Source organism: Penicillium coprophilum (genome assembly GCF_028826855.1).
Source record: "Penicillium coprophilum strain IBT 35676 chromosome Unknown utg000004l_segment0_segment0, whole genome shotgun sequence".
Taxonomy (NCBI): domain Eukaryota; kingdom Fungi; phylum Ascomycota; class Eurotiomycetes; order Eurotiales; family Aspergillaceae; genus Penicillium; species Penicillium coprophilum.
In genome coordinates, this window is record NW_026622723.1 from 1,134,118 (window position 1) to 1,154,058 (window position 19,941).

The 19,941-nt window shown below is 48.1% G+C and overlaps 6 protein-coding genes across 6 annotated transcripts; 2 read left to right on the forward strand and 4 right to left on the reverse strand.

The window, feature by feature from the left end:
- Positions 1–100: 100 nt before the first annotated feature.
- Positions 101–2,051, reverse strand: N7500_004851 (putative ubiquitin ligase complex F-box protein GRR1; the record flags this gene model as incomplete). The annotated part of the gene is made up of 3 exons (XM_056675996.1): positions 101–448; positions 508–1,188; positions 1,245–2,051. The coding sequence occupies 3 exons, from the start codon at positions 2,049–2,051 to the stop codon at positions 101–103; spliced, it is 1,836 nt and encodes a 611-aa protein (XP_056530996.1).
- A 734-nt stretch (positions 2,052–2,785) lies between these two features.
- Positions 2,786–4,749, reverse strand: N7500_004852 (putative AMP-binding domain protein; the record flags this gene model as incomplete). Its single annotated transcript, XM_056675997.1, has 5 exons — positions 2,786–3,093; positions 3,149–3,778; positions 3,851–4,297; positions 4,358–4,553; positions 4,612–4,749. 5 exons carry the CDS (start codon positions 4,747–4,749, stop codon positions 2,786–2,788), a joined length of 1,719 nt encoding a protein of 572 aa, XP_056530997.1.
- A 797-nt stretch (positions 4,750–5,546) lies between these two features.
- Positions 5,547–6,518, reverse strand: N7500_004853 (60S ribosomal protein uL13; the record flags this gene model as incomplete). Its single annotated transcript, XM_056675998.1, has 5 exons — positions 5,547–5,685; positions 5,756–5,853; positions 5,900–6,069; positions 6,270–6,405; positions 6,498–6,518. 5 exons carry the CDS (start codon positions 6,516–6,518, stop codon positions 5,547–5,549), a joined length of 564 nt encoding a protein of 187 aa, XP_056530998.1.
- A 779-nt stretch (positions 6,519–7,297) lies between these two features.
- On the forward strand, positions 7,298–8,581 carry N7500_004854 (metallophosphatase domain-containing protein; the record flags this gene model as incomplete). The annotated part of the gene is made up of 3 exons (XM_056675999.1): positions 7,298–7,493; positions 7,642–8,391; positions 8,499–8,581. 3 exons carry the CDS (start codon positions 7,298–7,300, stop codon positions 8,579–8,581), a joined length of 1,029 nt encoding a protein of 342 aa, XP_056530999.1.
- A 3,177-nt stretch (positions 8,582–11,758) lies between these two features.
- Positions 11,759–13,363, forward strand: N7500_004855 (J domain-containing protein; the record flags this gene model as incomplete). The annotated part of the gene is made up of 1 exon (XM_056676000.1): positions 11,759–13,363. The coding sequence occupies one exon, from the start codon at positions 11,759–11,761 to the stop codon at positions 13,361–13,363; it is 1,605 nt and encodes a 534-aa protein (XP_056531000.1).
- A 4,418-nt stretch (positions 13,364–17,781) lies between these two features.
- N7500_004856 (putative sterol o-acyltransferase (APE2)) lies at positions 17,782–19,706 on the reverse strand (the record flags this gene model as incomplete). Its single annotated transcript, XM_056676001.1, has 6 exons — positions 17,782–17,808; positions 17,882–17,923; positions 17,981–18,236; positions 18,297–19,004; positions 19,064–19,507; positions 19,582–19,706. The coding sequence occupies 6 exons, from the start codon at positions 19,704–19,706 to the stop codon at positions 17,782–17,784; spliced, it is 1,602 nt and encodes a 533-aa protein (XP_056531001.1).
- Positions 19,707–19,941: the final 235 nt, after the last annotated feature.

Genomic DNA, 19,941 nt, shown 5'->3' on the forward strand with positions numbered 1-19,941 from the left:
CAGCTAGGGATCACGAATAAAAGAAATCAGGGAATTGAATAAAAGGAAGATATGCGAGGGCCTGGGGTTATTTTCGACCGCAAAGAAAGGGGGTATCGTATCAAGTATTCAAAGGCCCAACGTCGATATAATCATCGTCTCCGTCGTTGATGACAGTGGCATTCATCAACCCAGTCATCTGGCCCTCATCTTCGTCCAGTTCTTCATCGTCATCGTACATCGTGGCTTCGACTTCTTCTTGAAATGATGGTTCACTTCGGTTTAAGTGGTCACGCAGTCGGTTGACACCATCGCCGCTGAACACACAGAAGACGTCCCGTTGTTGTTGTGTGAACTCTGGGGGAGCTTCTCGGCAGAACGCAGTTAGGTTTTCCTGCAGAAACTCTTGGACCCCAGTCAAACTCAAATGAGTCAGACGTGGGCAGCTATTCAGCAAAGCGTGAATACCCTAAGCCGTAATATCAGTATTACATGTCGTGTACATCCAGACCTTTGATCGAGACTCACCTTCATTCTCAACTGAACGCAATAGCTCAGGTGAACACGCTCTAGACTGCTGACAGAAGGATGATGGCCCATTTTGGGCCGTGCCAATGCTAATATACTCTGATCGGTGATGGCTTGACATTTGACTAGCCCAATTCTTCGGAGCTTCGGCAAGGTAGCCAATTGCTGTACACTACGGTCCGTCAAGAGGTTACAGCAGGCCAGGTCGATGTATCGAATTCGGTTGCAGGACTTGACCAGGTTCATCACGGCCGAGTCTGTGATATTCGAACAATGGCCCAGGTGCACATAGTGGAGATTTTTTCCTAGCCTGCAAATGGCCATCACAGATCGGTCTGTGATAAATCGGCATTTTGCTAGTACCAGATTCCGCAAGCGAGGAGCTGCACGCACGATTCTCTCCACCGAGTCATCCCTGACGTTCTCGCATGCGGTGAGATCAAGGATGCGAAGACTGTCGAAGGTCATTTGAGGTAAAGAAATAAACGCACTGTCGTCGATTTCAGTGCAGTGCGCGAGCCGCAGTTCTCGGAGATGTCGCAGTGTTGTGAGCAGTGGAGTAACTGATATGCTCGTAACAAGTTTGCAGTCATGCAAGTCAATTTCCAGTATAGACGGGCAGTTCTCGGCAAAAGACTGAATGGCCCGGTTTGAGACATTAGAGACTCCGTTGAGTTTCAACTATTATACAATTAGTGACTGGGATCAAGCCAAAATCCCGCACATAATCCACATACCCTTTTGATTTGACGACAATTTTGTGATACAATGAGCAAGGCGTCGTCGGTGATCTTTGAACATCCCGTGATATTCAGGCCTTGCAGACGGGGACAGTCCCTGGACACCGTGGCGAGCGTGTGGTCTGTAAGGTGTCGCAATTCTGAAACATCCAGCGCCTGCAGATGCCGGTTCCCTTCCACCAAGTCCGACACGCCCTTGTCCGTCAAGTTCTTGCAGCTTGTCAATGTCAGCCGCTCAATCCGCTTGCACTGATTGAAAGAGAGGATAGTTCCATCGCTGACATCATCTGAGAGAGCAGATAGATTCAGTCTCTTGATAAGGTCTGCGTAGTTGAAAAGACTGTCCGGTTTCCCTAACGACGTAGTCACGCTTCTCACGTTGGCCCAGGTGTTGCAAGTCGGACGATGCCACAGTATCCCTACAGCGTTGGCAGCCCATCCACGACACACTAGCATGGAATTGAGCATATCTAGAGGCGCAACCAATTTCGAGAAGATCGCGATTAGGATCTCGGGTGGGAGTCGGCCGATCGGTGGCAGTGGCTCGGACGGTTCACTTGACAAGCGAGAATCGCGGAAATTAGCCACACCGATGGAAGATTGCGAGTCGTTGGCCTGGGCCATGAAGAAATCGGTGTCATCATCGGCGGCACGTTCGGGTGACGTCGATCCAGAGGTTTCGGAAGGGGCTGCACTTGAGCATCGACCGGCTTCTCGTGGCCGATGCATTCTAGCTGATGTAGATTCTCTTTTCGAGGTTCGCTTCAATATATTTTTCGGGTGTCGGTATGGTTGAAATCTCATAACTTCAAGGGACTCTGCATGGGCGGTGCATGTGAGACTGGAACAGGTAAGTCTGGTCCACAGATGCAGCCAGTCTTTGATCAGTCAATAGCCCTAAGACCTTGCTTTTTGTCTGAAGACTAGTAGATGAATGTAATTTTCGGGAGATATCTGCAGCAAAGTGGGTGCACGAGGGATGTAAGCGTGGTTTCGCGGCGCGTATTTGGGATGGCAAGGGAGAGGTTGACAAGGGCAGGTTCAAAATGAAGTCGAACCGATCTAGATCATGATCCCAAGCACCCCTTGGGTCAGATGCAAATGCGTGACCAGGAAAATCAATGCAAGTAAATGTGAAGGATAAAAGCGGTAATGGAGGGGGAGATGAGGCAATGGGGCCCGGGTCTCACAGTGCTGCGGAGTCAGTGCCAAGCACTGCTTATCGTTTGATAAGATGGATGGTCTGTAGACAGTACAGCCCTTTCGGGTAAACTTGACTTGTAAACCCTTTCTATCAGAGAAAATGAGGATCAGTCTGCCTTGCTGAGCCAGTCTATGAAAGACGAGATTCAAGGTCACTTGAAGTGACCTCGTGCTTGATCTACAATCAGTCTACTCAATGCGGGAGTACCGGACATCTGACCTCATAGGAATGTACTCCCCCAGGAAAGCCCTATTTTCTTCCAGAATATCTCCCACATGTATTCAAAGAGATCTAACAATCTATCTAGAAATAACTCCATCTCAATAGTCTTTGTCTAAGCTTTTCTCGAACCCTTCACCCAGTCACGCAAGACATTCTTCTGGATTTTGCCAGTGCTGGTCTTGGGTAGTTCAGTAACCACTTCCACTTCTCGAGGAATCATAAACTTGCTGATTCCGCTAACATTACGAGCCCAATCAATTAATTCTGAGCCTTGTAGGCTCTTGCCTTCCTTTACTGTAACAAAGGCTTTAGGTCGTTCGCCCCAATGAGAATCAGGAACAGAAACGACACCAGCCTCCAAAATGTCAGGATGCATGACCAGCATAGACTCAAGTGCAACAGAGGAGATGTTTTCACCGCCTAATTCTCGTTAGCAGTCTGATCTATTGGAGGTTGAGCTACTGGCTACACATACCACTGATGATGATATCTTTCGCACGATCAAGAATCTGAATCGCACCATCGGGATGCCAGACAGCCAAGTCTCCGGAGTGCAAAACACCTCCTGCGAATAGTTTCCGAGTTGCCTCGGGGTCCTTGTAGTATCCCCGGGCACATATATTTCCAACAAAACAAATCTCGCCAATCTCCTGGCCATCCTTGCGAACATCCACGATAGTTCCTTCGGGCACTTCGGTCTTGATGACCCGACCTGGAAGACTTGTGATAAAGCCGTGGCCTTGGCGGGCCATCCTCTGATATTTCTCCTTGAGAGGAAGCACGTCCCATTCTGGCAAGTGATAGGCCTTGGTGATTGGGCCGTATGTCTCCGTCATTCCGTAAGTATGTACAGGATGTAAGTTTAGGTCGGTCATTTGCTCGAAGAGGAGTGGCGTGGGTGGGCTTGCTGCCACCGTGACGCGGACGGGCTCGGGAAGTCTCTCTGCTTCTTTCGCGTTGCAAAGCAAGGTGTTGACAGTTGGTGCAGCATTGAAATGGGTGATATGCTCCGTTTTCAGCAGCCTCCAGATTTCTGGGTAGTCTATCTTGCGCAGGCAATAATGGGTTCCACGAACGGCTGTCACTGCCCATGGAAAAGTCCAGCCTATGTGTAAAATACATAGGTCAGTTATGCGGATAACTTGCAGAGCACTCCAAGGGAAGAAAAATCACGAACCCATAGCGTGAAACATGGGTAGCGTCCATAGATAACGCGCACGTCCACGGTGGTAGTTCAGACCAGTCTCAATGATGTTTCCTAATGTTGCCAGATAGCAGCCTCGATGAGTGAACTCGACGCCCTTAGGACGAGCTGTAGTCCCGCTAGTATATGCCAATGCAATTGTGGACTCTTCATCGGCAGCTTGACTCTCGAGTCCTTCCCAACCCTGAGAACCTGTGTCGATGTCATGCCTGAGGCCTTCCAGAACAGCCTCATCGAAGGGGCCCGTCAGCTCACCCTCCGTTGCATCGGTATCGGTATCTACGATAATAGGGATGTGGGGGTGTTGAGATCGATAGCTCTCCAAGAGTGGAACATATTCCTCGTCGACGATGATCACTTCTGCATCACCATGGTCAAAAATATAAGCAATGTCTTCGTGTTTTAGACGATAATTGACAGCTAGAATCATGTCAGTCTAATCGGTAAGCGATGTCTCTCCTCTCAAGACAATTGATTTACCAATGTTGACAGCGCCAGCTGCGGCGATTCCAAAAATCGACTCGAGAAATGCCGGGGTATTCGGACAGAGTATCCCTACTCTGTTGAACCCATGTTTTTTGAGGTAGTAAGCCATACCCCTCGCTCGATCTGCAGTCTCGCCATAGCTCCTGCGAAGGATTTTGTTGTTGGCGGTTACATGGTAGATCGCCTCAGCCTGTATGGTTCTTTGTGAGATCATTGAGATACCTCGGTGCCATTTGTAATGAACTTACATTAGGTTCAACGGCGGCAGCACGAGGAAGGAAGAAAGTCGGGGATAGGGTATGGGTATTAACACGAGGTTCGGACGGCGGTGTTGAACCTGTGAAATGGCCAAGCAGGCCAGACAACCGAGACTTCGAACCAGACATATTATACCGGGAGTTTGAATTGATGAATTCTTCAATACGAAAAACCTAAGTTGAAAGAAAAGACGCAAGCCAAAGTGAAGTGAGATACTAGTATTGGACACATAAATGAAATCTCCAAGTTGGAGAAATGCGGGGATGGGACTAAGGCCGCGGCTAAGGGGGAGGCGGGGGGAGTTCGGTTACCAGTTCTGGGGGCGTATCACCGGACTAAGGGATTGAGGTATGGCCTCAATTTCGGGAATGGCTTGATCTACCTATGGCTATAGTCGCTTCAATGGATTATCATGGATTGGCTAAGTTGTGTGGGGACAGTGGATACAAGCATTCATCTTGGAATTTGACTGGCGTCACATTTGATAACTCTGGCTCCATGGCTCTAATATATGTATACTCGGGGCAATGTGGGGATACACATAGGCAAGATACATGTTCAGTATGTTACAGGGGAAATCAAGGGGATTACCATGATAATAAAAGAAAAAGTATAGGTCAAAGTATTTTTTGATCATAAGAATCATGTTGAACTCTTGAAAATTGTTTCTCTGGATTAAACCGCCACGGCGCGAGTCAACGGCCAGCTATTTTGAACCTTTTAATCCCAAACGACTCCGTTTTTCGACTTCTGAAAATTTCGAAGACCCCCAATTCCCGTGCCGTCATGTGCGTCACAGACAGTGGTATTCATGAGTTAGGGAATCGGGCCGCAGAAAAAGGTCGGTCGGCTTGCCGTTCAAATCCGCCCGCGATTCCATCCCAGAACCATCGCTCGACACAACAACCAGCCGCGCTAAAGGTATCTAATAGCCATACTGAGCAAGCTGGGTCTTGGTCTTGCTGTCCACGTTCGCTCCCTGCTCGGCCTTGGCAAGAACACGACGAGCGGCCTTCTTGCGCTCGTAGTAAGCCTTGCTCTTGACCTTCCGGCGCTCCTCGAGTCTGTGATTGGGTTAGAATTTGCCGATTGAGTCAAGCCACGCTCGGGTGATAAATCAGAAATTGTACATACCTGGAAACAACATCCTGGTACTTCCAGCCAACCTCGTGGCTGAGACGGCCAACGGTGCAGTACTTGCGACCGGGGCGGAGACGCAGGACACGGAGAGCCTGGGGAACAACGACACGCTTCTTCTTGTCGTAGGGAGGAGGGGACACCCTCGAAGACCTTAAGGCGCTCCATAGCGGCAGCACCACGGGCGGTCTTGTGGGGCATCATACCGCGGATGGCCTTGTAGAGGATACGGGAAGGAGCGCGGAAGTGGAAGGGGCCACCACGGGTGGGGTTGAAACGAGTCATCTTGCGAAGGTAGGCGTGGTACTTGACTGTATGGCGGAGTTGCGAGTCAGCTTTCTGATATCCAATTTGTAGTGCATTTCCTCCAAAAATTGGTTCAAATTGCCATAGACTGCCAGTGATTTTCGAGTTGCGAGTGTTGTCGTTCGTTTATTTCCTCCACCAGTTCACATAGTTCCCAATATCACACATAACGCATAGGAATTATTCGAGAGGGGATTGAACGTACGCTTCGCGCGGAAGAACTCGCCGGAGATGTTGAGGGCCTCACATCTCACAACGACGATCTTCTGACCGTTGAGCAGCTGCTTGGCGACAGTGCTGGCCAGACGACCGAGGAGGTGTCCTTTGCCGTCGATGACGACCTATTACCAAACAATTCAAGTCAGCGACAGATTCGATATGGGCACTTTGAAGGCGAGAGTAACGGCACTCAAGTCGTTGGGTAAAAACGCACCACTGATTCGAAGGAGGACATCCTGGTGATCTAATGTCCCGTGGGATGGATGTTGTCGGCGGTTGTTGTCGTGGGTGTCAAGTCGACGCACACAACGAAGTCGGATGGCTCGATGAGAATGGGCTAAGCGAGGGTCCGCTCACTTTGTGTTAATGGCGAGGGTCGCAGCCCTAAGCCCGACCAATCATAGGCTATCTATGTCACGTGCCCTTCCTCTCCTGACTCCGCTCGATATCGTATTATGTAATACTTTTATTTCTCACTGTGCGCCATGAGGATTCTCTTTTCTTTGTGCCGTTAGGGCATTGGCTTAGGGCTGATATATGTACCCTGTTCTAGAAGGTCATTGCAAGGTCGACTGGTTATCTTGAAAGTTGCAAGGAACGGGGAGTTGATATAATTCCAATATTCGTTACAAAAACCTCAATGTCACACTAACATACAAGAGTAGATAGCTATAACTCCCTTTGCACTTCCATGTAAACTCGCTTCTTGTTATCAACATTGAATACTGTCTTATCGCCTTGTTCGATTGCCAGATCTATGATCTAGGCAACTTCAGGTGGAAACATTGGGTCCGATGACTAATATATCCAACCTCGCCCGCGCGGGTCGAGGCCATTGTTTTTTTCCCCCAAAAGGAACTTTCTCGTAGAGATAACCAAGGCCAAAGAGACTTCTGACTGAGCCTCATGTTCCACTATTGTTATTCACTTGCGATCTCATCAAACTTCAACAATCCAACCTGCTTTCCATTCAATAACACACCTTGAGGCGGGGGTCCTCTGTGTGCCGGAGTCATGCGGAAAAAGACGCGTTTCGTCTGCGTCTCTGATACACACGGATATACACCCTCCGAAGCCGGCTTCAAACTACCCTCAGGGGATGTCTTGATTCATGCCGGCGACCTGACAAACAATGGAAGCCTAAAAGAGCTCCGCAGGACAATGGATTGGATCTGCAAGGCCGACTTTGAAATTAAGATCTTAGTCGGTGGTCAGTTCTCCAATGTGTTGTTGACACGCCCAATATATACTTGACTTATCCACGTCATTAATAGAAGTTATATCTTCACTGTTTGCAAAAATTCACCATTTCGTTAGCAGGAAAAGCTCAACCCAAACCCGCCTAACATTTTGAACAGGCAACCACGATGTCACCTTAGACCCAATATTTTACGGAGATCATGGACAAAGCTTCCACGGCCAGTTTCTCGAAGATTCACATCACTGCCTAAAATTGATCACGGAGTCGCCTTCGGTCGTCTTACTTCGCCATGAGCCCGCCTTGATTCGTTTGACGCGAGCAGACGGACCAAACACAGTATTCAAAATCTTTGGGTCCCCGTACTCGCCATCACAGGGAAACTGGGCCTTTGGATACGAATCAAATGATGCTGCTACGCTGTGGAGTCAGATACCAATCGACACGGACATCCTCGTCACGCATACGCCACCACGGTCTCACTGCGACCAGAAACCTAATGGAATATTCGTGGGGTGCGCTGCACTTCGTAGTGCATTGAGCCTCATCAGGCCGCATTTAGCTGTTTGTGGCCATGTGCATGAAGGACGAGGGTACGAACGAGTTTACTGGCAAGGCAAACCTATCAAGACAGAAACAGAAACACAACCAGAAGCTGATTCAGTTGACCATGTCACTCGAGGCGTTCTGCCACCCATGGGAAGTAAGAAACAGAGCCTTGTTGATTTGACTGGCAAACGGGATAAACGACTAGACAACGAGGGATTTTCATATCCTGGGCAAAGACAGCATGATTTAGCGGAGACACAACCGATGTCATCAGCCTCACCAGGGTCAGAGTCATCTGTTGGAGTTCTTGAAAAGGCAAGTCCACGAAACTCGCCGAGCGCTCATCTGCCCCTGGGTGCGGGTAGGCCTGGCTCCAGTAGCCGGGATTTAGATTACGCCTTGCAAACACTAAGAAGGGAGACCTGCATTGTCAACGCCGCTGTTGTGTCCACTAGTTGGCCGCACCAGGGGGCAAACGGTTCAATTCGCCGATTGTGGTCGATCTTGAACTTCCCGTGTGGCAGGATGACCACGCGGTTGCGAATGGATGAACTTGTGAGATTAAGCAGCTTTGGGAAATTGCATTTTATTACGGGTGTCCCATCGATCGCAACGGCAATCTTCTCTTTGTTTTGACCATGCATGGTGGCTTGACGCCAGAGTTTACCATTTCCCTGGGACATGCTCCGTACAGTGACCAGGGCTTTGGCCCTGTTGATGCTGGTGGTTGGACGCCTTGGTGCTTTATGTTTTCTAACATTGGTCGGCTAGTGACTTGATGCACGATCCTAGTGCTGTCAGACTGCCCACGCTTACATCATTTCTTAAACTGTGCATTGGCCCCTGCCTAGGTGGTGAGCCCGTCAGACTGCCAATGCACCTTGAGCGTAAGCTACATGCTCCTTACTGTAGGAATGTACTCCGTAATAGATTTCGATATTGGCCAGAGTAATAGAAGGGTGGGAAAAAGAAACAATTTACCATTCGCTCTTTCAAACTACACAAACGCCAGGCTATTCCTCATGTATACCCCGCATGTAATGTACAAACCCATCTGACCGATCGCAATCACATCAAGCCACACGCGCTTGTGATATCACAACTTGGGTTGATCGTATGTTGCAAGTTTCTTGTGATTTACACAAGTCATCTGCAACGGGGATCTCTCCCAAACTCAAAACTTCTGGAATCCGTAGCGCTTCTAAACGACTTATAAGTGGGCAAACTTTGGGCCAAGATCACATCTTGACTGCATGGCCTCCTCCTACCCTCTCCTTGATACCCGATGTGACAACAACATATGTGCGGCCGATCATGTATTAATCATAGGTGGGGAGCCCGCATTTGTGCTCGGTTCGAATACTCTTACCCACACTCGTGGGAAACACTTGTTTCTCGCAAGGGTCGCTGCTTAGTTTGGCACACCCCTTTCTAGAAAGCGGTTAGTGGCCGAGCGAAGAGGTCTGGCCACATTACTCCGTAACTCGTACAACATAAGTACCATGTAATAGTAGAGAGTGCTATTGCATGAGAGGGTAATACTAGACATCATTATTGCAGCCTGCATTGCATCTGCATTCCTGTTTGCCGGGTAGCTAACCTACAACTTCAAGCCAGCCACAGCATATATAATGCATTTCAGTACGTAGTCTGCATACATCGCCATCGCTACCTTTCTTACCTGCCTAAATAATCCACTTGGCCTTTTGAGCGGGCCTACGATTCTAACTATACAAATAAACCCCTTCTTCCCATCTATTCACCCTCGTCCAATCCTGAATTTACCGACCCCAGTCCCAGTCAGGTTGCGTGACTGTCAGGGAAGAGGGGTATCTGTAGATCACGATTTAAGCGTATAAGGTTACAACCCTGTGTTTCAGAGGGAGACACTGTGTGACCTCACGAGCACCGCTGATGGGATCGGAGGATTATGGATTCGGCTGGTACAGTTGAGTTAGAAAGAGTGAGCGTGGTAAATAAATCAACCACTCCTAGACTAAGAACCGGTATACTACAATCACTATCACACACGAAAATGGCAAATGACACAACCAGAGAAAATAGTGAGGGGTGTAGAAGTAGAGTATTCGAGGCGAGGATTTGAATGGATCGTGGGCCTTTCTCTCTCGCCTTGAGACCTGGGACATCTTGACACCATGTCGTAAATAGAAAGACACATGGCAGTCTCGGCCAAACCAAAGCTATTTAGGCAGTAGCAATAGTAAAGATAATAGTACCTACAACATAGGTAATATGGTAATGCTGACACAGAGTTCATTCGCTCGGCATTTGCCAATAAACTTGTTATGATCAGGGCTGCCACACGCAGTTCTGTTCAGCAGTAGTCTAGATAATTTCTGCGCCGCGCGGACCGCAGTACCGGGTCCAGATGACTAGAAACCAGTGGATGGACCGGATGGTCCGAGACAGGAGTACGGAGTACGGAGTACAATGTAGTTTCATTCAGAGAGCGTGCAATTGTCTCATAGTCTACAAAGTGCACATTAATGGTTGGAAGATAAGTAGTCTCGGGTGGGGGTATTTAGCAAAGACACGTATAATGGAGCCGGTGTGGGACAAGTGCCAGCGGTTTTAGCTTGGGAGATTGGGTGCGAATCAATGCCTGAACGGTCCAAGGTACTCCGTGTTCCGTATCTACTACCAACATATATACGGAGTAGAAATCTCAAGTCATGGTATCAGCAAGTTGCCTATTGCAAAGTGAAATATTGGAACATGATCTGACTATATATAGAAACCTGCACATTCTTCAGAGAAAGAAATTTAAGGCCCACGGAACCTTTCGGGAAGACGGAGATTACCATGGGACGAGTCAGGCACTGATTTTTTTTTACGGTACGGTATAGAATACAATACCCACTCAACCAATGAAAGGTTTCAGGTTAAACAGGTGAGTTGGATCTGACTGGGTGTGCCCTGAAGGCGAAAAAATGAGAAAATGAGAAAAGGAGAAAAATAAGAAAAATAAACCGAAATTAGTGAGGCGACCGAACCTAAAAGGGCCAAAAACCCGCACTAATTAGAGGAAAGTTGGGGATACATATGCATGCAGGAGAGACTGGATCGAGAAAAGAAGGAAAGATTGGCGTCATGACGATTTGAGAAGAGAAAGAGAGGTGGGGGAGCCCCGGTCCTCTGAATGGCACTGTGTTGATTGATCGCCCCACTACAACATACACGGTCAAAATGCTGGAGGCTTTTGATTGGCAAGATTTTCCAACAAATCGGATGAAGTGCTCAGACCAATAACCGGTGAAAAGAGAAGGATTTTAATACGGAGGAATGAGTACAGAGAGGTTATTAGGTTGGGCATCTGGCATCTTCGAACGTCTCGATAAGATTTTATCTATGTGACTCTCTACGTCTCCATATTAGGTACTCCGTACTGAATTCTTCTCTTTGTGGCGCAGTCATTCGCCCCCTACGGCTCTCCCTGAGAGGCCGCTCTGACAGCTGATTCATTGTCCCATTGGTCTTTTTCGGGTTTGGGGGTGTTTTTTTGGGTTTGCACGGTTAATCGGCCATATTGTGGACAATTCCCTTGATTTTCTCCCATTGCAAATCATCTCCAGTTCATTCTGGATCGGTGTGGAATCTTTGCTACGTCAACGTAAGGTTGTTGACATTCCATATCTTCTCCACCGCTTCTTTCCCACTCATTTTTATCTTCTTTCATCCCATTCAATTGAAAGCATACATTGTCCGCAATGTCCACACCACCAGATATAGACCCATATGCAGTGCTTGGTGTCGCCAAGGATGCCACCATCCCTGAAATCAGGGCCGCTCACCGCAAGCGGGTTCTCAAGTGCCATCCAGATAAGATTCAAGATGAGTCGCAGCGGATTGCTGCTCAAGATGAATTCCAGAAAGTCCAACAGGCCTATGAACTGCTTTCAGACGATGTCCGACGGACCAAATATGACCAAAAAGTCAAGATAGCCGAGTTAAAGCGTGAACTGCTGGAACGCAGACGAACAGACTCTACCTACAACTCTCCGCGGGGGAGTGGAGCCAGCACTCGCGAATTCCGCAATGGCCACTATATGGAGGAGAGGGTCCCGATAGAAGTTTTCTTTGAGGAAGAATTACGATTCACAGAGGAACCACGCTCCACGACGGCTCGTAAATGCGAAGAGTTTGGCCTGCGCCCAAAGACGAAACCGACGGAAGATAAGAAGAAGACTCGGACACCGATGAGCACGTATCACCAAGCGAAAGAAGAGCGAAAGACGGCCAAGGCAACACATTCCGACCGTGAAAAGACACGCGATCAGGAGCGACGGCGACAGGCCGAGGCAAAGCGCGATACTTTTGGATGTCATGCAGAATCCGACGAGGATACATCTGATTCTAGTGTTCCCCACTACCATACCAGACGTGCTTCCACAACGCCCCGCCGAGAGCGCGACTCACGACCCCGACCATCGGACTCTTCACGCCGCCGTGAGCACCGTTACGGCGAGGATGACGATACAGACGATCACTGGTCCAAGCTTGATAATCAGTACTTCAAGGCAGAGGACTATATCGCATCCAAAGTCCAGGGTTCCAAGTCCCCACGACGGCACCATGGTCACGACTCGGCGGAACCAGAGTTGTCCGGGTCGCGATCCGCGGGACGGTCCACCCGTACCCGTCGTTCTTCATCGCGCGATGATTCTTATGAGCACCTGGAGTCGCCTCGAACCTATGATGTCAAGCCACCTAAATTGCAACCCTACGCAACCGCTCCAGGTATTATGGGATCTTTCCGTCCGTCATTCCTCAGTACCCGCTCTGCAACCACCGCTGGCTTCGTTCGCCCAAAGCAGACTCGAGAATCAACACTACACGAAATGAGCCGTGAGCGAGTGCCATCGCGACCTTCCAGAATGCGCGAGCGCGAAGACTCGGGCTATTCCAGTCCCAGTACCCCTGATGCGCTTCCAAGGGGCAGTTCTCCCAAGACTTCATTCCGTTACAAGGTTGTCAAGGAACCAGACCACATCATTGTAGAACCGAAGTCGTCAAAGTACCGCTCGGCGAGGTCTCCTGATCGGGAGCGCATACCCTCTACACGACAGACACCTAAGCGAAGCAGTACCTACACCACGGAAGCCTTGCCCCGTTATGAAACTCGGTCTGCGCGCCCTTCTTCTCGTCCCCATCCGGACGTCGAATATATTCCCCGCCCGAGCGGGGATGATATCAAATACGCCAGGGCATACAAGCGAGATGATGTCACTTACTCGCCGAGACGCCCCTATTATTCTTACTACGAAGAGGACGGCCGTCCTCCTGCTGTGGGGAGACGCCAGTCTGTTAATTAAATCACCCATGACATCCATGAACCATGATCACACACGACAAATCACGCCTGCAATATGCTTCAAATCTTATTTTCAACTTTTATCTATCTTTTTTTTTATCTCAACTAGGAGTCGGGGCGTTCCCAATGCTCCGCTCTTCGCATTTGCGTTGCCTGTGCCACAAAACATCGGGACGTTTTGGCATTTGGGGACTTCGATTTGCATTCATGTCACCTGGTCTCTTGGCCCATCTGGGCGGGGATAAGCAGGCCAGGACCGGGGTGTATCTTTGTCATTGCCGTTGGCGCATTAAGGCGAGCATGGGTGTGGATGGTGTGTTGCATCTGTCTTGCCTCAAATCCTGCACTTGGTGGCGCATGAAATCGTTTTGTCGGGCTCTGGCTCTGCTTATTGTTGACCACACCCGACTTCTGCTCTCAATTTTTATTTCTTTTTGTTTTCATTTTTTTCTCTTTTTTTATACGCTGTGCTCCCGGGCCACGCCGTGGACTACCTACCTTATTGGTCAATCCAATTAACGAATTACGCTTTTTCATATGATATGATATGCCATAACCGTGGCTTTTTGTTGGTTTCTTTGTTTCTTCGGTTTTCTTTGTAAGATGGACATGTTGGTTGGGTTGGGTTGGGCTGGAAACGAGGCCACCAAAGTGGCGGGGAAAGCCTCATAAGTTTGTGAACGGTGATTGGATTTTCTATTAATAAGACAGTTGATATATTGAGGAATGTTTGATTAGTACAGCCTTGGGAATGTTTAGACTGCAATTACTGACCTGTGATACTCTTGGGGGCTGCTCAGCCTTGTTGGACCGTCAAGGGTCGAGGCTCTGTGAATTTGATTGGCGTTCCCCGCCTTAGAAAATAGGACCCAACTCAACGCAAGACGTTTCGATTCTCATCATCGGTAGCCATTAAAGAGTCAATTGGTTGATACTTGTTGAGATATTTTACTTAAAGCGACCTAGTCCTAAGGTTGGCTTGGATGGAGGATGGTTAGCACCCACACCAAATACAACCTGTTGTTCATGATACGCCCCAGTCCGGGCTTAAATTTGTCGAGGGGTATAACCAACATCAGATAGATGGGCGATATCTAGTGTATCCAACAAGGGATAACGGCGAAGTGTGATAGTCACAAGGCTTTCTAGATATCTCATCTCACCCAGGTATATGATCCATGCGATTTTATACGCTCAGCTGTCTGGGCGAGATGCTTGCTGCGCCTCTCAATTTCTAGAAAATATGAGGCGTATTAGTATTCCTGCCAGACTGCCATCGCCGCGGCATAGATCGACTCGGAGTGAGAGGTTTTGCAGAATAATAGATTAATTTACTCCTAAGGTCCAGGCCATTCGAAGTTACTGAGCCGTTGTGTTGCAGAATTGTGTTTCATATGTATGTATTTTAATCAAGTAACAGCAATAGAAGCCTTGGGGAAGGCACTCCGGCATAATATCGAACCTAGTCCCAAGCACAGATACCCACTCACATATTGCATATACAATTGCTTTCACACCACTGGTGTTGGATATATAGCTTCTCGGAATACTGAATCGATAAGTGGTGTCAAGGCACTACATACTGGCCAATGCTGGATTCGCCTGTAGCGGAATCTCGTAGAGGAACCCACGTCTGATGAGAGTACTCTGTCGAGTGTTCTGAATAATATCAGTACCGATAGATTGCTTTCTGCCTACTCTAGTGAGGCTTTTTCATTGGGTAAGACAAGTCATACAGTTAGGGCCCGGTAATATGCCCCAATCGATTTGTAGCTCAACTAGCTTGATGATCGTGCTTTGATATTTGGCTCCATGTTCAGGTAAGGACTTTTACAGATAACCTAGTTTCGTCGTTTGGAATTGCAGGATGGGTAACAAGGGTACACAGCCGCTTATGCGGCCTTACAATTTATTTCTTATAGGGTTCTTGAATGGTCTTTTCAGCGGTCTTTTCAATAGGTTTCTTAGTAGGCTTCCCATTTATTCCTCTTAGATATATTTAAGATAGTTTTCCTCTACTTCTTGTCCGTAGGAGGACGGCAAAAAAAAGCGGGAAAGGCATACTTTGTGCAAGAGACTCTTCTGTGTATAACTTCTGACTCTGCAGTATTTATGATAAAAGTTCTGTCACTTCTGCCCATTGTGCAAAACAAGCAAGAACCCTGATCAATGTTCCCACGCCAATGGGATTTATGGAGACAGATTAGCTTTTAAATTTGCTAAGTGTGGCTCGGGATGCTCTGGTATTGATACTGTTTCAAATTTGTCTCATGCTGCTGTGTTGTCGAAATCTTTGGAGTAAGTGCGCCTCAAACTTGCCGTGAATAGGGCACCGTACTTCTTATGGCGCCGAGACGACTTTGACTATTGATAAGCACTTATTGAGTCCATGAATATGCACACTCTTATCCGTAGAAGCGTTTCATAATGGAATCTTGCCTTCCACTCGTTCCTCGTCAGCAGAAAAATCCTCTGGACTGCTGGGGTTAAGAAGCTCACAGGAATGTCGGGATTATATCGATACAGCAAGCTCTAAATCCTAGAGCTGATATACAAGAGAATAAGTTAGTGAGGGTGATCATTTAAGCCTCTGCTTACTATAGCTAAAATCACGTCTTCTGCTACTCATATTGTCGGATTTGTACTCGCATGAGAAGAGGTCTGGAGAATTCGAGCTTACCGAAGCACATTTGGTGACTGACTAGACCGACACTTTCCTGCGAACTGGCGCTCTGGCTATTCTTGAAATACGTAGGTTGGTAAGCCACGGGTGGGTCCTCTGGCTCTGTACCTACGATAGTGAGAAATGTAAAGAGCTTTGAGATTTGGGTCTTCACAAAGCCCATTGAAACAAAAGATATCCTCTTTACTGGATGAGGAAAGAGAGTCAGCGGAAGAGCAGAGCCTTCATTTGTGCGGTACAAGATGGGATGGGGATGGATAGATGCCGCAGGCTTTCTCTCTGCAGGAAACAAATCTCAACGGTAACATAGCTGAATTTCAAAGGCCCTTGCCAAACGAGACGGACTCAGACTAGTATCGTAGGGTTATTGAGTATGCGCATCAAAGAGGCAGATGATCGATAGCCCGTGTGTTCTACCGACTCTAGATCTCTCGCTGCCTCGATCTATATTCAAGGATCGAGGACATATGTAGCGGCACCGTCTCAAGCCTCGGGCTTCCAGGAGGATAACCCAGTCGTCGAGGTGACAGGTTGCGCACGGACATACGCCACGAAACATAATGCGCCACTGTGGATTCGACGGGTATCTGCAGATCCCCCGCAATCTCGGATGTACTAAGGAGTACCGTCGATGCGACTCTCCACCTCTGAATGAAGTACTGGTCGCAGATGTTTCTCTGTATCAGATACAGGCAGACACTTGATGTGCCTGAGCATGTTTGTCAGATCTGTTGGGAGAAATCTCATAGGTGCGGTCCCACGAGAGCCAAAAAAATCCTACCAGTGGAGACAGCGTAGGGTGAAAAGGGGCTAGACACGTTTTTGGCTATCCTTCTAGTACCGGAGTACATCTTTTCACGATTGGCTTTGGCTGGCATATAAGCCGTCCGCTAAGCATAGTAGGAGCAAATGAAAGGAAAGGGGAGCCGAGAGCTAAGACGAGGGTACATACAAGGAAAGAGGCACAAACTAATCTGAAGTCATTCATGCTAATTTCAATTTGAGACGCAATGGCAATTTCAACTTCTCTCTTATTTCTAGGCCTAATCACTGTCTTTATAATGGTGCGATCAGCCCTTGATCTTGGACCTTGCAAGGCATGATGACCTCTTTTTTAACCCAACAAATCCTTCAATCATGTATAGGTTGATTCAATACAATTCAATTTGATATATAAGAGAATATGTCCCTACGGGGTATTGGAGCCTCTTGAGCACTATATTGGTGCGTAGGGAGAGAAAGGAAACTATCTTTACTATAAGGATAGATATACTGGGAGCAAACAGCAGAGGTCACGTAGCCTCTGACTGAATACTCCTCACTTCAATTCAATATATTTCAATTCTATAACCATACAAATGTAGATGGCGGCTTATACGACCTTGAAATATCTCATGGGTCTTTTCATAGTCTTTTCAGTAGCCTTACGTATGTGAAGGTTGCCCAGGTCCTATTTTTAAAGGCCAGAGCCCACATGAACGGCCGGATCTTCTTTTTACAGCGGTACAGACAAGTCCTTAGGTGGTATACTTCATTAAGGTACTATCAATATCAAAGTACACTGCGGAAAAAAGAACAAATGAATCTATAACAACTGAATATATGTACAAGAGCGGAAGACACCTTGTAGGGTATCATGTATTAATGGCAAGCCGGCAACGTCACATACCTTCCTTGGCCCAATTTATTCCTTGCTAGCTCGCCGTGTATAAACGCATACACGCCAAGTCCTGATTCTAAACTAGAACATAGAATGCACACATCTAAAGAGAATTGATGGTTAGAGCCAAATATACTGTGATGTTGCATACCTCAAATTGAAAATGTAGAGCTTACCATAGACAGGCCCAAAATCATCGAGCACCAGAAGAAAGCATTCTTAGAATAAAGTCAGTTAGAAGCGCAAATACCAAAGCAAAAAAAATGAAGGCTTACATTTAGGATTGTTCGGCCACGGAAGTAGCGAGACTTTTGAATCGCAACAATAGGCAGTTGAAGCATCATAGCTAGGAAACCGTATCCCCGAAGCTTCTTGGTGATGCAGCTCATCACTAGCTCATGGAATATGGAACTGACCAGGAATGTGATGACCATGGCCACAGGCTGAGAGAAGTTAGATCGGGCGGGCCAGTAGACGTGGCGGAAGAGGAAGTGGTGGACAGGAACGTTCCACTCGCGGGAAAATTCCATCCTACGTAGAGGTTGGTTAATCAAGTTACCCCAATGCATACGATAGCCTGTTCCAGCTTACCAGTCACAGGAATTCCACCAGTCTGCATAGAAGTGACGATCGGCAAACCGAGTCAGTTCTGCAAACGCACCCAACACATATTCGAAGATGACGAGGAACACCAGTAAAAAGATGATCATAAATGGAAATAGGAGCATGCTGATGGTTTCGGCAAGGACAAGAGCCTTGTCTGTGACGTTGGAGAAGAGGCGGAGTTGGGCGCTGGCCTCTGCCAACACGGGGACGATGAATTCCTCGCTTGTCAGGGTGAGCAGGAAGATGCAACCAAATACAGCAGCTGTCTTCCAGCCAATTTCTGACCAGCGTCGCTCCAGCCGTCGGGGATACTCTAGCTCATAACAAAGGGTCGGGCAAAAGAGGAAGTCAACATAGTTTCCAACATTCAGGTTCTGCGGGTATGAGATGTTGCCTAGCGAGGAGGTCAACTCCGTAGCCAGATCTTCACGCAGCCTCTCCAATGGCTCTGCGGACTGGTCTTCGTCATGCTGCTTCATTGACGGTCGACGTCGGTGTACTTCCGGGTAATGGATAGCAATTGGGGGCTCAGGTGACTTTGAGCCTGGCTTATCGAGGGAGGCAAGGTGGCGCTCTGTCTCGCTGAGATGACCATTATAGAAAGCGTACGAATGCAGCTTCATTAAAATGGTCAGGGTGTGGAGCGTGAAAAACACCTGCGCAGTCCAGGTCCATTGCATCATAAAGGGCCAGCTGTTGATCTATATTAGCCACCTTCCGAGTTCGAATTTTCAGAAAAGCCACAAACTCACTTAATCCATAGAACCAACCATAATGCCTCACCCAAGCTCTGCAAGATCATACCCCCGCGTGACCATCGTAGCCACTGTGGACCACCCCGCCACAGCCGGTGCAGAGGCAGGACGAGTCCTGAGCTCATCACCATCGCCGCATCACTGAGCCCCATTCCCCACACATTGGCTGTCAAGAGAGTCCAGACGCGCACCTGTAAAGGAAATCCGGTATCCTTGATATTGCGCAATACGCTGGTCCCAACCATGATGGCCAAGCCAATCCAAAAGAGAGTGAAGAACCCTCGGAAATTGTGATAGTCGCTATCGGGATCAAAATGCGACACACGAGGCACATAGTCTATAGTATAAAATAGGCGATTGCGAGCGCGGATTTGCTTCCTGGCGGATGAGATTGAATGTGTTGATGGGGGTGCATCCTCAGCAATAGGAGTTGAGCGACCACTGTAAATGCGACAAATAGATTAGCTTAGCTTGCGCTAAATCCAGTCCGGCCATGCAAACCAAGAGTGAAATACCTTGCATCATGGGCTAGCTTGTCCACTGGAAGGGGGAGAGCGACGCCGGCCTTTGCATCAGGCTGTATTGGCATGGCGCGCGGCCGCAGAGTCGCAGATTCATTCTGGGAAACGGCGCTAGACATCCTATATGGACAAAATTGCAGAATCAGGGGGTTTGCACATTGAAGACACAGAGATGAAAATTTGGAAACACCCAAGATTATATGTGGTCAGCTCCCGAGGTTCTGTTTGGTTTTGTTTGGACTCGAAACTCGAAACCAAATTCACGGACTACGTCAGACTACCTCTTCTGGTACTTCTGGTACTACGTATGTACGATATCAAGGTACTGTTTATATATGTAAACTAGGCAGATGT